Source organism: Geotrypetes seraphini, chromosome 2, assembly GCF_902459505.1.
Source record: "Geotrypetes seraphini chromosome 2, aGeoSer1.1, whole genome shotgun sequence".
Classification (NCBI taxonomy): Eukaryota; Metazoa; Chordata; class Amphibia; order Gymnophiona; family Dermophiidae; genus Geotrypetes; species Geotrypetes seraphini.
This window is the reverse complement of record NC_047085.1, coordinates 431140352-431158078: the sequence shown is the minus strand read 5'-3', so window position 1 is coordinate 431158078 and position 17727 is coordinate 431140352. Positions and strand designations below refer to the sequence as shown.

General features: G+C 42.5%; 1 protein-coding gene across 2 annotated transcripts in view; it reads left to right on the top strand.

The window, feature by feature from the left end:
• The window catches only part of CUBN (cubilin), a 494825-nt gene that overhangs the window by 135156 nt on the left and 341942 nt on the right, over nucleotides 1-17727 (top strand). For both annotated transcript variants that reach the window (XM_033931276.1, XM_033931275.1), the window contains exon 25: nucleotides 2088-2269. In XM_033931276.1, coding sequence (XP_033787167.1) covers nucleotides 2088-2269 — 182 coding nt within the window. The remainder of the gene's footprint in view (nucleotides 1-2087; nucleotides 2270-17727) is intronic.

The window sequence follows — 17727 nt, the reverse complement described above, 5'->3', positions numbered from 1 at the left end:
TTTTTGAATATGTTAGATAACTGATATATTTATTCAGTCTCACAATTTGAACAGCATTTTTGTTTTGGTTTTCATTACACCATCCACCAGGTTACTTAAGGCACCTATGTGATGCTCTACTAGGCTTTCTCATACCAAATCCTGATATTCTAGAGACAGTTATGTACCCTTTCATTCAGATTTTTCGGTGGTGGGAGGGAGGTCAGTGAGTAGTGAGGGAGTGTGGGGGGTCATACCATCATGTATCCAATGGTCAGCTGGTCAATTTGGGTACATTTGCGGCACTTAGATGCTTCTAAAACAGGTCTAGCTCCAAATGTCTAAGTTCTATCCAGGACGTATTGGAAATGGTTTGATTATTACTGCAAGAAGTCCAAGTTAAGCATGCCAAAAACACACCCATAACACAACTCCCCAACTCCCCCCCCCCCCCCCCCAACCCAGAACTCTGGATGCATGGCAGGCCAAAAATCTTGCTAGATGTCCAGAAAAATGGCTTCAAAAATCAGACATCCCGACAATTAGAACATCCAAGTGTCAATTTATGGCGGTTTCTGGACATTATTTTTTGATTATGAGCTCCACAGTGTACAAGTACTAGGGGACTTGCTATCCTTTATGAGTGTGGGTTATCCTAAGATAAACGGCATAAAATCTGTTTTACTACTTGGGACCCAGATAGGTACTTGGCACCTGAGTTGGCCAATATTGGAAATAAGTTTTTGGGTTTGATGGATCTTTGGTTTGTCCCAATATGGCAATTGGAGAGACCTCCCAGGAAAGAGACTTGGGAGTTATGATCGACAAGTCAATGAAGCCGTCCACGCAATGTGCGGTGGCGGCAAAAAGGGCAAACAGAATGCTAGGAATGATAAAGAAGGGGATCACGAAGAGATTGGAGAAGGTTATCATGCCGCTGTACCGGGCCATGGTGCGCCCTCACCTGGAGTACTGCGTCCAGCACTGGTTGCCATACATGAAGATGGGTATGATGCTACTTGAAAAGGTCCAGAGAAGGGCGACTAAGATGGTTAAGGGGCTGGAGGAGTTGCCATATAGTGAAAGATTAGAGAAACTGGGCCTCTTCTCCCTCGAATAGAGGAGATTGAGAGGGGACATGATCGAAACATTCAAGGTACTGAAGGGAATAGACTTAGTAGATAAGAACAGGTTGTTCACCCTCTCCAAGGTAGGGAGAACAAGAGGGCACTCTAAAATTGAAAGGGGATAGATTCCGTACGAATGTAAGAAAGTTCTTCTTCACTCAGAGAGTGGTAGAAAACTGGAACGCTCTTCCGGATTCAAGGGATTGAAGACAAAGTTAGACAAGTTCCTGCTGAACCACAACATACGCAGGTAGGGCTAATCTCAGTTAGGGCTGGTCTTTGACCAAGGGCCGCCGCGTGAGCGGACTGCTGGGCACGATGGACCACTGGTCTGACCCAACAGCAGCAATTCTTATGTTCTTGTATTCTAATTCTTATGTACTTAACATTTATACCAGACACTGAGCCAACATGAGTTCTTGTGCCTATAGTTAAGCGCATAACTGAAGACTTACACTAGTATGAGAATGTGGTATCATGGTTACAGCTACAACCTCAGCACCCTGAGGTAGTGTGTTCAAACCCCATGGGCAAGTCACTTAACCCTCCACTGCTCCAGATACATTAAATAGATTGTGAGCCCACTGGGAAAGGGAAACTGCTTGAAGTACCTGCATGTAAACTACTTTGAGTGTGGTTGTATAACTACAAAAAGTGGTATAGAAGTTCCAATATCTAGCGTGCGTCATTCCAGCAACAACTTTAGGTAACCTGTAGAGAATTACCCATGCCATCTTGATAGGTTCTATAAGTGTATATGCATTATTTGCATTGATGTTAATGTATGCTAAAGTTGAGGCCAGAGTGTGATAGGCCATATCTTTTTCCTTCTGTAACCTTTTGGCCAGGTTCTGTTTGTATTGTAGGAAATGGGTGAACATATTAATTCCACCCTCCACAAAAACAAACAAACCAAAAACCCACATTTTTCTTGCATTAAGTAACAGATATTATTACTTCATGATTTTGTTCTATTCTCAGGTTGTGGAGGAACTCTTACAACAGCATCAGGCGGCTTCACATCTCCCAATTACCCTATGCCATATTACCACAGTTCTGAGTGCTACTGGCTGCTAAAGACATCAGCTGGAAGTCTGCTGGAAATCCAGTTTGTAGAGTTCCACTTAGAGGGCAGTACATTCTGCAATCAAGATTACCTTGCTGTATGTATACAGATTGCATGACTTTTTTTAAATGATTAAAAAATTGAATATTATTGTTCTAGTCTGTTGAAAATTGTAGCAGATAAAGGGGCTCCTTTACTAAGCTTTGGTAAGCATTTACACCTGCATACCACAGCTAAAAATGCCTTACCACAGGGCACACTCATGCTTGGCATATGCTACCCATGTGATAAAAAATCAAATTTATTTTGTAATGCTGGAGGTGGTGCTGGAAGCAGATAGTGAGAAAGCTCTGTGCTACCTCATGGCAGACTAACCAATTAGCACGTGGCTAGTTCATGAGTGCCTACTGACTACAAAATGGGTAGCGGTGTAGGGCATACACTAATGGGAAATTAGCATGTGGCTATTAATACAGAAAATGAAAAAAAAATCTGCTATTTTACCCCTGTAATAATGGTCTTAGGGCTTAGATCGTGTACCAATCGGTTTGCGAGCACTTTGCGACCTGATTTCCCTCCAACCCGATTCACTAACCTGTGTCCCGATCATCCTCTGATCCGTGCATGTAAATGAGGGGAATCGGCATGCAAAGCAGGAAGGACGTGATTTATTACACTTTCCGACTGGCTGACTGATCAAAAAACAAGTAACTGGTGAGGACCAGTCGCTTGTGTTAAAATCCTGCTCTCTGTCCCGAGACTCCTGCCTGCCGCCCTGCTCTCTGTCCTGCTTCTCTGCCCCGATCTCCTGCTCCCTGCCTCGAATCACTCCTGCTCTCAGCCCTGACTCTCCTGCCCTTTCCCGCAGTGCAAGCCCTTGGTTTTAACCTGCAGGCTTAAAGCGGGTTAAAACCACGGGTTTGCAAAAACAAAACATTTTTAAAAAACCCAGCTAAAACGAACACCAAACGAACGCGCAGACCATCTACAGGGAAAGCAGATGGTCTGCGCATGTGTCAGGATTGCACAGTAGCGATCTGTGTTGGCGGATGGGGGCATTCCTATGATTGCCCCCATTAGAATATTACTGGTTGCAGAATCCATCGGACCTGCCCGGATCGGACACGGATCAGTCACAATCGGGCAGGTTAGTGAATCTAGCCCTTAGTGCATATTTAAGCAGTTTGGTAAAAGGGTCCCAAAGTGCTTTATATTTACAAAAATCAACTTTATGACAATTGGCCACTTTCACTGTGGGCAAAACATTCCTAAATATATGTATGTGAAGATCGAGACGAGACGAGGCTACTTGCAAACAATATCAAAAAAGAAGTTGAGAAGCTTTTAAACTAGGAAGAAGGGGAAAACCGACAGTCGACCGAGACAGAGAGTCAATGATTCGGGAACCGGTATACCTGGAGGATACCGTACAGGAAGAAGGAGGGGAAGACTCGCCAGATCACAGACCGAAAGGGACACAAGAGGGAAGGGCACGAAAGAAAGGAACAGGCTGCAAACTCAAGTGTATGTACACGAATGCAAGGAGCCTTAGAAATAAAATGGGTGAATTAGAAGCTGTGGCACAAAAGGATAACGTTGACATCATTGGCATCACAGAAACATGATGGACTGATGAAAACATCTGGGACACGGTGCTATCGGGATACAAACTACCGCAGAGACAGAGTGACTCAAAAAGGAGGAGGCATTGTCATATATGTCAAAGAGGGAATTGAAGCTACTGGAGAGAACATGCCTCAACAGACGGATAGGTTAGAGTCTCTATGGGTCAAAATTGCAGGAACAAATGGACCGGAAATGAGGATAGGCATCTACTACTCAGGGCAGTCGGAAGAAATTGATGAAGAAATGACAGATGAGATTAAACGCAACTGCAAAGGAGGCAACACAGTTATCATGGGTGACTTCAACTATCCGGGGATAGAATGGAACCTCAGCACCTCCGTCTGTGCTAGAGAGACCAAGTAACTGGAAACTGTAGGCGATTGCTTCCTGGAACAACTTGTCAAGGAAAACACGAGAGGAAACGCAATTCTGGACTTAATTCTAAATGGGCTGCGAAGACCGGCACAGGATATAGAAGTAGAAGGGACGCTGGGAAACAGGGATCGCAATATGATCCGCTTCAACCTGGAAACAGGGACAAAACATCGGTCCAGAACAACAGCCACGGCGCTAAACTTCTGAAAAGGGAATTATGAAGGGATGAGGCGCATGGTGGGGAAGAAAATTAAGAAGAAAATAAACACTGTGAAGACACTAGAGCAAGCTTGGTCTCTTTTTAAGGATAGTCACTGAGGCACAAGGGAACAAAGAGGAAAAAGAATAAAGAACCGGCTTGGCTCACTATAGAGGTTAAGGAAGCGATCAGAGATAAGAAAGGAATGGAAAAGATCAAAAACAGACGAAAACTGGAATAAGCACAAACAACATCAATACAGGTGCCATAAGGCAGTGAAAGGGGCCAAAAGAGACTACGAGGAAAAAAATAGCCAAGGAGGCGACAAACGTCAAGCTGTTCTTTCGATATATTAAAGGGAAACGACCCGCGAAGGAGGCGGTGGGACCATTGGATGACCAAGGAATAAAGGGAGCGATAAAGGGGGACATGGCTATCACCTACAGACTGAACAAGTTTTTTTCATCTGTATTTACCAAAGAGGATATACACAGCATACTGGAACCCATCAGGCTATATGCTGGAAGTGAAAACGGGAAACTGACGGTTGATGGTCAGTTTAGAAGAGGTATGCAGGCAGATTGATAGGCTCAAGAGCGATAAATATCCGGGACTGGATGGCATCCATCTGAGGGTTATCAAGGAACTGAAAGGGACCATAGCTGAACTGCTTCAACTGATAGCCAACCTGTCAATCAAATCGGGGAAGATTCCGGAAGACTGGAAGATGGCAAATGTTACGCTGATATTCAAAAAAGGTTTGAGGGGAGACCCGGGAAACTATAGACCGGTGAGTCTGACCTCAGTACCGGGAAAGATGGTAGAAGCGCTGATAAAGGACCGCATCATTGATCACCTTGACGGACACGGTCTGATGAGGACCAGCCAGCACAGTTTCAGAAAAGGCAGATCTTATTTGACAAACTTGCTGAACTTCTTCGAGGGAGTGAACAGGCAGATAGACAAGGGTGACCCGGTCAACATTATATATCTGGACTTTCAGAAGGTGTTTGACAAGGTTCCACATGAACGACTACTTCGGAAAATTGCGAGCCATGGAATCGAGTGTGAAATACTCATGTGGATTAAAAACTGGCTGGAGCACAGGAAACAGAGAGTGGGGGTAAATGGACAATACTCGGACTGGAAAAGCGTCACCAGTGGGGTGCCACAGAGCTCGGTGCTTGGACCTGTGCTCTTCTACATTTTTATAAATGATCTGGACAAAGGTACGACGAGCGAGGTGATTAAATTTGCAGATGATACGAAGTTACTCAGATTAGTGAAGACGCAGGCGGATTGCGAAGATCTGCAATGTGACATAATCAGGCTCGAGGAATGGGCATCGACATGGCAGATGAGGTTCAATGTGGACAAGTGTAAAGTGATGGATGTCGGTAACCAAAATTTCATGCACGAATACAGGATGTCCTGAGCAGTATTTGGAGGGACCTCCCAGGAAAGGGACTTAGGAGGTCTGATCGACAAGTCGATGAAGCCGTCCACGCAATGTGCGGCGGTGGCGAAAAGGGCAAATAGAATGCTAGGAATGATAAAGAAGGGGATCACAAATAGATCGGAGAAGGTTATCATGCCGCTGTACTGGGCCATGGTGCACCCTCACCTGGATTACTGCGTCCAGCACTGGTCACCGTACATGAAGAAGGACACGGTACTACTTGAAAGGGTCCAGAGAAGAGCGATTAAGATGGTTAAGGGGTTGGAGGAGCTGCCGTACAGTTAATTAGAGAAACTGGGCCTCTTCTCCCTCAAACAGAGGAGATTGAGAGGGGACATGATTGAAACATTCAAGGTACTGAAGGGGATAGACTTAGTAGATAAAGACAGGTTGTTCACCCTCTCCAAGGTGGGGAGAACGAGAAGGCACTCTCTAAAGTTAGAAGGGGATAGATTCTGTACAAACGTAAGGAAGTTCTTCACCCAGAAAGTGGTGGAAAACTGGAACGCTCTCCCATAGGGGAAAACTCCCTCCAGGGATTCAAGTCAAAGTTAGACAAGTTCCTGCTGAACAAGGACGTACACTGATAGGGATAGTCTCAGTCAGGGCACTGGTCTTTGACCAGAGGGCCGCCGTGTGAATGGACTGCTGGGCATGATAGACCGCTGGTCTGACCCAGCATCGGCAGTTCTTATGTTCTTATGTAAAAATAATGTACATTGATAACATTTCCAAACTTGCATGTCCTATTTTCATTCTAAATTCAAAAAGGTCTTTTATTGAAAAAAAAAAAAAAGCAGAGCAATATATAGAAAGCAAGAAAAAGCAAACTTGCCAGCACCAATGAACAATAAATATGAGGCCTATATACAGAAAAGTCAAAATCTCAATTAACCAAATCGCCCAAGTCTTACTTCACTCAAGCAAAATACAGCATGATAATAAACAACCTAGTTTTAATAGTTTTTTATATTTCTTCCACTCCCCCAGTTACAATAAAAAAAAACCTCCACTCCCTCCCCATGCACAGAGAGATAGAAGGTATAATAAAAAAAACAGATACAAACTGCAATTTATCAAGATCTCAATAAAGTGAGGGGACCCTACAGTTTTCCCCTTTTTCTAAGGTTCTTTAATGGTACTGCTCTCAATTTGCCCATGACATAAATATAAGAGATGACAAAGCAAAATCTGCCCTGGCTTCTTCCAGAACTGTGCTAAAATCAAGCAAGCAGCATTAAAGCATTATTGGATTTGGAAATTCATAGCAATAGTACAGTCAGGAACCGGTCTGTTCAATAAGAATATACCTGGATCCCAAGGTACCTGGTATCCCAAAAGAAGCAAAATACGGGCTTATACAGCTTTCCAGAATGACCTGGCCTTCAGGCAGTGCCACCAAATATGTTTCATGGTACCAAGTTCTCCATAGCATTGCCAACAAGACACTGTAGGGAAACAGTGCTGCAGTTGCACTGGTGTCAAATACCATCGATAGAGCACCTTTACAGAGTTTTCCTGCAAATTTTAGCCCTTAGAAGTAGAAGTTCCGGGGGCGGAGCCTGACGGAGAAAGAGAGTAGACGCATGGAGTAGCTGCTCCTCCGCACCACCAACAATTCTGCTTGAATATCGTGGCTATTTCCACTTCGTTCATACGATTGCACTCTACTTTACTCCCTGCTTACCCAGTTACATGTCGCCGCCGAAAAACCCCAAAGGTGACTTGACCGCAACTACGCTACCGAGCGGCAAGCGGCTGAAAACTGACAACCCAAATAAAATAGCGTCGCAGCACGAGGAGTCGCAGATGGATATTCTCATTAAAGAAATGAGATCCTTTCAAACTATTATGCAGGCGCAAGTGGAGGAAATCAAACTGGTACAACGAGCGGAAATAGAATCCTTGAACGACCAGTTTGTGGATGCCCATCCCCTTCCACCCCGTGACTCCACAGTTTCTTCAGTAGGCGTTCATGGGCCACCTTATCGAAGGCTTTTTGGAAATCTAGATATACAGGCCCAGATTCTCTAAAAGTGCGTCCCGATTTTAAGCAGCTGTAGGCGTCCTACAGCTGTCTAATCAGCCAATCGGGATGCACTTTTTTAAAAAAAAAAATGCTCCCCAGGCAGGCCTGAAGGCGCCTCCGGGAGCCTAGGGAGACCCACAAGATGCCTAAGCTCGTCTAAGGGCCTTAGGCTGAACCTAGGCGGCCCTACGCGTCTCCCTAATAGATGAGAAGCTTAAAAATGTAGGCCAGCAAAATGCTGGTCTACATTGTAAGTAAACGTGGCCACTATACTTATTGCGGCAAGGGATCTCTCTGCCGCTATAAGTATAGCAGGCCGTGGCCCCTGACCGATCACTGGCAGGAGGGTGCCCAAACCCTCCTGCCCGAAGACGCACCCCCCCCGACACTACCGACCGCCCCCCCCCGACACTACCGCCCGCCCCCCCCGACAATATCGGTCGCTGGCAGGAGGGTGCCCAATCCCTCCTGCCCGAAGACGCACCCCCCCCCGGCGCTAACAACCCCCACTCCACCAAACCTGTTCTTACAGATGGGTCTTGCATGTCGAGCAAGCAGGCACGCCTCGTCGAAATGAGGCGGGCCCGCCCCTTCCCGGCCCATCCCGCCGAAGCCTAAGGTCTGATTGGCCCAGGCTCTAGAAGCCTGGACCAATCAGGCCTTAGGAATAGTGGGTCCGCCCATCCCTACTAAGTCTAAGGTCCAATCAGACCTTAGACTTAGTAGGGATGGGCGGACCCGCTATTCCTAAGGCCTGATTGGTCCAGGCTTCTAGAGCTTGGGCCAATCAGACCTTAGGCTTCGGCGGGATGGGCCGGGAAGGGGCGGGCCCGCCTCATTTCGACGAGGCGTGCCTGCTTGCTCGACGTGCAAGACCCATCTGTAAGAACAGGTTTGGTGGAGTGGGGGTTGTTAGCGCCGGGGGGGGTGCGTCTTCGGGCAGGAGGGATTGGGCACCCTCCTGCCAGCGACCGATATTGTCGGGGGGGGATCGGTAATGTCGGGGGGGGGGGGCGGTCGGTAGTGTCGGGGGGGGGCGGGCGGTAGTGTCGGGGGGGGTGCGTCTTCGGGCAGGAGGGTTTGGGCACCCTCCTGCCAGTGATCGGTCAGGGGGCCACGGCCCGCTATACTTATAGCGGCAGAGAGATCCCTTGCCGCGATAAGTGTAGCGGGCCGTGTCTAATCTAACCCGATTCTCTAACCCGCGTCTGTAACATGGACGCCGGTTACAGAATCGGGGTTTAGTTTAGGCCGATTCTGAATAGGACGCCTCTCCCGGGCGTCCTATACAGAATCAGGGCCTAGGTGTCTTGCGGGCCTCGCCTTCAATATAGGCGGCCTGCCTGGGGAGCATTTTTTTTTAAAAAACGTGCATCCCGATTGGCTGATTAGACAGCTGTAGGACGCCTACAGCTGCCTAAAATCGGGACGCACTTTTAGAGAATCTGGGCCACAATGTCTACCGGGTCACCTTGGTCCAATTGTTTACTTATCCCCTCAAAGAAATGCAGCAGATTCGTCTGGCATGATCGGCCTTTACAGAAACCATGCTGGCTTAATCTCATCAGATTATGTTTTCCTATATGCTCATTGATACCTTCCCTGATCAGTGATTCGGCCATCTTCCCCGGAACAGAGGATCGAATATGACTTCTTTTCTCACCTCTTTTCTGCCTAAAATCCTCGGATTAACGTTTGAGACTCCACTAGAAATTGAACGCGCGCACTGCATGCCTTCTCACCCCTCTGCACAGCTTACAACTGCGAGGCCCATCGTTGCAAAACTCCTACGCTTTCAACATGTGCTCCAAATCATGGCCGCAGCAAAATCGCACCCTCAGCTGCTTCACCAAGGGAAAAAATTCTTTATTGTACCTGATCTTGCGAAATCCACTGCTAATAAGCGGAAAGCATTCCTTTCTCATCGGCAGGAGTTGAAAGATATCAGAGCCAAATATGGGCTCATGTACTCTGTGCAGATGAAAGTCACATACAATAACCGTACAACCTCCTGTCTTGATCCAGCTGACCTCAAAGATTTCTTGGATTCAATCAAAAATGCCATGACCTGACTTCAGATGTTACTTACCATCAGCTAAAATTTTTTCAATGTGGAATAGCTCTGTTTCTAATCTGATTTCTGGTGTGGAGCTGCTGAATGCTCCTGGTGTTTCTCACTGTTCTCTGCAGAAACACCCTTGAACTGTTTGGTAATACACGCCAGCGTGGACACTCTCACTCTTTGTGTTTCTTGTTCTGCTTTCTCTTTTCCTTTTCTTTTTTCTTCTTCTCCCAAGATGATTAATATATGGAGTGGTCATTATATTTGTTATTTATGCTGTGAATTCACAAGTGATTGTATATGCTCTTTGTCTTTTTCCTGTGACCATGGCTGACCTTCACATATTATCATATAATGTTAATGGGCTTAATCACCCGATTAAGAGAACTAAAATTGCACAATATCTTACTGCTAAACATCCAGATATAATCTTTCTCCAGGAGACCCATCTTCCCTCTTCTTCTTCACTTAAATTATCCATCAAGGGATATTCATCCCATCTGTCATCTCCTGCTACTCCCAAAAAAAAAAAATGGTGTTTCTATTTTGTTTCATAAAGATTTACCTGTCACCATTTTGGCTCATAAAACTGATTCGGAGGGAAGATGGTGTCTAGCCCATGTTGTGTTGCATTCTGTAGAATATGTACTCCTTAATATCTATGCTCCTGTGCTAGACCATCCTATCTTTTTCAGAGAATTGCAAACTGCTCTTCTAGACTTTAACTCACAACCAATTATTATTGGAGGTGATTTCAATCAAGTTCAGGATTACTGTCTTGATAGACTCTCCTCATGCAAATCATCCAAATCCAAATCTCACCAAGAACTACTTAATCTCAAATCCAACTTTTCCCTGATTGATCCCTGGAAGCTCTTAAATCCTAAAGGAAAGGAATATTCCCACTACTCCCCACCACATTCTACATACACCAGACTGGATTATTTCTTAGTCTCGTCCTGCCTTACCCATAATTTATCCAATGCTATTATACATCCGATCCTCCTCACAGACCACGCGGCAATCTCAGTACATCTCACTATTTCTCCCCCCGTTTCTCACTCTCCTTCCTGGAGATTGAACAATCATATCTTACTAGATGAAGACATTGTAGAGAAACTTAAACTATTCACTATCAAATTTTTTGAACTTAATTCTAAAGATCCTGATATCTGCCCCTCTGTAATATGGGAAGCATATAAAGCTATCCTTAGGGGTGAATTAATCAAACTCTCTGCCATGAAGAGAAAACTTCTGACTCTAAGAGAATCCGACCTTGAACGTACCATCAGGATACTCGAATCCCAACATATATCTAATCTCACCCATGACCCAACAATCTATCACAAACTACTGAAACTCAAATATGAATATAATTCTCTTACTTCATATAAAGCCAGACAGGATTTATTTACACTAGCTTTTGGACACTATATTGGTGACAACATTATGGGTAGACCTCTGGCTAGATATCTCAAATCGAAAAATAAAAAACTACATATTTCTTCCATCCAAACAACTTCCGGACAATGTGTGACTTCCAATGACTCTATTGCCGCTCAATTCGAATCCTTCTACTCAAACCTTTACAAATCGGAACTCTCTTCTCCAGAACCTGATTTCAATCTTTTTCTGGATAAATTACATTATCCCCAATTAGATGATACTACTAAACAGACCTTGGATTCACCTATCACCATCACTGAAATCCTCACCGCAATTTCCTCTTTAGCTAAAAATAAAGCCCCCGGCCCAGATGGCATCACCAACGAATTTTTCAAAACATTTAATGCTCTTTTGGCCCCACATCTATTAAACTATTATAATTTTATTCACCTTACACCTGAAAAACAATTCAATTTTGCAGAAGCCACCATTGTTATTTTTCCAAAACCTGATCGAGACCCCACTCTGGTTAAAAATTATAGACCCATTTCCCTCCTGAACTTAGATTACAAGATAATGGCCAAAATACTATCTATTAGACTAAATACAATCATTTCTACCTTAATTCACAAAGATCAAGTTGGCTTTATTAAAAATAGATTCATTGGAGATAATCTATGACTTTTCCATCATATAAATGCTCATGTCAAGAAGATTGCGGAACCAGTGGTGGGATTGGCCATTGATGCCGAAAAAGCTTTCGATTGTGTAGAATGGCCTTTCCTTCTGCGGGTTCTTCAATGGTTTAACTTTGGAGATTACTTTATAAACTGGATTAAAACGCTTTACTACCACCCAGCCTCCAGAATACTCATAAACAACACCCTTTCTACAAAATTCTTTCTACATAGAGGAACCCGACAGGGCTGTCCCCTTTCACCTCTCCTTTTTAATTTAGCATTGAAGCCCCTTCTTTTAGCTATCCGTCAGTGCACTCAAATTGAAGGAGTTCCTACCAATTTCAGATATTTAAAACTTGCCGCTTATGTGGATGATGTCCTCCTTTTTATTCGTAACCCCATTCAATCCTTACCTCCTCTTATCTCCATTGTTAAAGAGTATTCTGCACTTTCTGGCTATTTAGTTAATTGGGAGAAGTCTGAATTGTTTCCACTGAATGATAATATCACTTTATCTGATGTTTCCAATTTCCCTTTTCATTGGACAGACACTGCTATAAAATATCTAGGTATTATGATTCATAAGGACCCAGCACATATTATGGACCTGAACTTGGCTAAGCTCAAATAACTGGTTCTGCAATCAATTTCTAACAGGTCCCCTCTTTTTTTATCATGGTGGGGTAGGATTGCCTCTATAAAAATGACACTAGTGCCTAAAATTAACTACATATTCTCCATGTTACCTTCCGCTTGTAAAGCCTCATTCTTTCAATGGATCAATCAAAAAATATCTTCATTTATTTGGAACAACAAAAAAACCCCGTATTGCCCTTACCAAACTTAAAGCGTCAAAAGAAAATGGAGGCATGAACCTCCCAGATTTTCATTTTTACTTCCTAGCTTCCCTGGCTAAATATGGTGCTCACTGGACTCACACCCAACCTCACCAAGATCTACCCCCCTGGTTGGAAATGGAAACATACATCTGCTTTCCCTATCCTCTCTACATCCTGTGCACCATGAATTTACCCAAACATCTTAATGAGTATACCCTGTTGAATGCGACGCAACATGCTATTCGTTTTATTGATGGTATGGCTGATATATCCCTTTTTTCCTCCTCTGCAATTTCTATTTGGAACAATCCTAAACTTAAATATAATGGCAAACCTATTTGCTGGAAGAAATGGCAAACTGCTGGAATTTGGTCTGTGGATCAGATCCTGCACAACAATTCCCCTTCCAACTTTATGTTCTCAGTATCCACAACTTAAGCATTGTCAGTCTCAATGGTCAATATTGTCTGTCATTGTCAACTCTATAACTTTTCATCCTAGGTCAGATCTCTCTCACACCTTGAACTCATTTCCATATTGGAGTCTCCTTGTATCATATGGGGGAAAGGCGGTCTCTACTTTTTATAAAATTATGAGAGATCATTAATTCACCTTTTCACCTCAGGATCTCTCTCATTGGTCGACCATGTTACAGTCATCTCTCCCCAATGTGGATTGGAGCCTATACTGGACTAAAACTAACCGACCTCTTCTCTCCTCAAGAGTCTCTCAATCTCTTTATTTTCTCATCTGGCAAGCTGTGTGGACCCCACATCGCATGTGGAAAGCGAACCTCAGATTGGACCCTAAATGTTGGCACTGTCTAGTGGATGATGGAACTCTAGATCATATGCTCTTTCACTGTCCCGCCATCCACTCCTTTTGGTCACGCATTTGGTCTACCATCAAAGAAATTATTATGTGTGACTGTGACCTCACTTTTGACATGATTATTCTTCGCTCTCAACACCCCTGCTTTGCCAACTCTGCCTGTCCGGCGAAACTAATAGATACTATGTTTGTTAATGCCCTTATGCACATTCTTAAAAATTGGAAATCAGCATCCTTGTTGGATTACACCTTCTGGTGGAACTCACTGAGTCTTTATCGTGAACATGAACATTATGCTACTGAACAATTGCATATTTCCAGATACACCGGTCTCTCCTTCCACACATCTGCTGCTGTATCACCATGGTTATTTCTTGATAATTATATACAGTCACAAATGCACTCCTGACCACTATCTTTCCTTGTGCATATATAATGTCATGATGTCAGTATGTACCTTTTTCCCATTTCTTTTCTCTTTTCTTCTCCTTCTTTGCTTTCCTCATATTTTCTTCCTGGTTCTCTTGTTGCTGTAGTTCTACTTCAGTTGCTACCATTGAATTGAAAACAGTTATTTGGTTCCAATTACAAATGGTAGCCTTGCTGTATTGATTTTATTCTGTTTTGTGTTTGTATCATAAAAGCTTTCAATAAAAATTTTGAACTAAAAAAAAAAGAAGTAGAAGTTCCATTTTATTCCAATCAATGTCTATTCCGCAATACCGTGAAGTTCTATGTGGTTTACAAAATGTCTCCTAAATAATTGATAGTTACTAGAAATCTCTACCATGGCTTAGTAAAGGGAGGGAGGGGATAATTTTCTATACATGTGACTATCATGCAGATTTACATGATTATCAATGATTTTTAATACTTTTTGTGAATTGCTTAATAAAACAAAATCATACAGGGGTAAGATAGTAAATAGTACACACAGAGAACCTTTTACTAGAATGCATTTGGAAGTCAATGTGCGAATTAGCACAAGCATAACTGTTACCATGCTGGCATGACAGCATGTGCTAGTTCATGAGCGAAACTCCTTTATAAAAAGATTTTTAAAAAGACATAGTTGTATGTGAGATTTCTGTGTCAGCTTTGATGTGGCCTATGTGTACGCACAACCTCGTCTCCATAGAAACATGTGCTTGGGAAAAGGAAGGAAGAATTTCCTGAGGAGAGAGTAAATACAGAGTAATACAGTTACTCAGGAGAAGATCTGTGAAGTCTGTCAGGAGTGAAGGTCACAAAAAAGAGAGAAGTGGAAAAGCTTAAGAGAGTTAAATTTACAGAAGCTTATGTTGTAATTTTCTGGGGGAAAGGGAGGTAAGTCCTACTCATTAAACCCTTTTAACTAAACATGACGGCAGATAAAGGCCAAATGGCCCATCTAGTCTGCCCAGGAATGACCCTAGAAGATCATGTCAGTTAAATCTCCACCCCACCCCACCCCCATACCCAAGGATGTATTACATGAGTTAATTGCAAGCTGTGTTAAGGAATGCATTTTGGATGGAGAATGGATATAGACCAGTGGTCTCAAACTCAAAACCTTTGCAGGGCCACATTTTGGATTTGTAGGTACTTGGAGGGCCTCAGAAAAAAAAATAGTTAATGTCTTATTAAAGAAATGACAAATTTTGCATGAGGTAAAACTCTTTATGGTTTATAAATCTTTCCTTTGGGCTAAGTCTTGATAATAATATTGTAATTTATAACTAAAGAGACATATGATCAAGAAATTGTTTTATTTTACTTTTATTTTATTTTATTTCTTCCATTTGTGCGTTGCACATACCTATACAAGCTCTAGGTGACATTACAGAGGAAGGGGTTAGAAGAGGGTAGGAAGGACTATGGAGAGCAGGAAGGAGTGGAGAGGAGAGAAGCATGTAGAATATTTCATAGAAATTCATAACTTTACAGATAGGAGCACCATCTATGTATATTACATTACATTACATTAATGTTTTCTATCCCGCCAATACCTTTCAGTTCTAGGCGGTTTACAGCAGCAAATTAGCCTGGGCATTCCTAGGGAGATTACAAGGTTGATAGCTATAGTATGCATCGGGATCTGGGAATGGTCGATACAGTTTGGTATATATGATATCTAAATGAATTAAAGGAATATGTAAAAAGGAATAGAAGGGAGGAACCGTTAAACAATAGAATTCAGTTAATAAAATAAAAACAATAGGGGTAAAAACAATGGAATATAATTTAAAATAATTCATAAACTGGGAAAAAAATCAAATAAGTCTGACAGAAGTCCAATTTCCTGAAGCAGCTCTGTTGCCTCAGCATATTTTAAATAATCCCATACCAAGGGCCTCAAAATAGTACCTGGTGGGCCGCATGTGGCCCCCGGGCCGCAGGTTTGAGACCACTGATATAGGCTGAACATTGTACTTAGTGCAAGGAACTTACTGCTTGCTGTCACTTGTGCAAATAAACTTAACATTATAAAGAATTTTTTTGTGTGATAACTGCAGAAAGAATGCATGGCACATCCCAACTGTTAATACATAACCTTTACACTTACTGAGAATTAATTTGTACTGTTAAAGTGTAGTAGTTGCAAAAACATAATGCATGTTAGAAAATATAACCCATAAAAATTGCTAACTCCCCCCCACACACACACACCTTTTGCAAAACTGCAAAAGCGTTTTTTTAGTGCAGGCCAGTTGTATGAACATCAGGAGCAGCAGAGAGTATTCAGCGTGCCAACTGGCGCTAAAAACCGCTTTTGCAGTTTTGTAAAGGGGAAGGAGGGTTATTTACCATTTTTTTGTAATTGCAGTTCAAAAACTGTGCGTACTCTAATACTTCAGAATCTATTGTTGTTAGGTGCCATCGATTTGGGTTCAAGTCCTAGTGACTTGATGAATTACAGATCCCCAAAAAAGTTGGTTTTGTGCTAGTCCAACAAGGTCCTCCAGCGAAATCCCCATAGTTGTCTTCAACATATCCAGCCATCTAATTGCAGGATGCCCTCTTTGCCTGTTTCCTTCAATGTTCCCAAACATGATGTCTTTCTCTAATGATCTCTCCATTCTAATGGTGTGATCAAAATAAGACAGTTGTAACTTCATCATGTGGGCTTCAAGTGACATAGTCGGTTCTACCTCTCCCATAATCAATTTATTAGTTCTTCTAGCAGTCCGCAGCATGCATAAAATCCTTCTCCAGCACCAAAGTTCAAATGAATCAATCTTTCTGTCTTGCTTCCATAATGTCCAACTTTCACATCCACAGTTAACCGCTGAAAAAATAAGTGCATGGACAAGTCTAATCTTCATTCTGAGTGTTATTTCCTTGCCTTTAAATACCTTGTCAAGAGCCTTCATTATAGAGTGACTAAGTACCATTCTATGACATATTTCTTCACTACCAGTTGCTTCCTTGTTTACAAAGGAACCGAAGAGATTAACTCTTTACAACTTCTATCATCTTCAAGTTCAAACTCTTCATCATTTTCCATGTTCATGATCTTCGTCTTATTTATGCTCAGTTCTAATTCCATTTTATGACTTTCAGCTTTGACTTTTCTCAGTAGATATAACATATCTTTTTTACTTCTGACAATGAGTGTTGTGTCATACGCATAACACAGGCTGTTTATGTTTCGACCACCAACTTTGAAACTGACACTCTCTTTTTCCAAAGAAGACAAGCTAAATTTTCCGGTGATAAAGATAAAGCATTTCAAATGAAACAAACATTTTAACGTCAAGTTTGGCAAGATAAGGAAACATATTTTCAGGATATATGTCATAAAATTGAATCAGTGCATCTGTATGGTAAAACCAAATTAGCTTATCAGGATACTATGAGACTGTGGCAGAAATTTCAGCTTCGATTGCAGATACTTAAAGATGCCAATGTAATAATAGTGAATGACCCAGAAAGCATTAAAAGGAGATAGAAATAATTTATGGAAAATCCATACAAAAAAAAAATAATGTAGAAAAACATTGGAGAAATTGAATTGGATATTGACACTGAAGAAGAACCATGTATTTTTTTTTAATAATTCTTTATTCATTTTTACAACTTACAACAA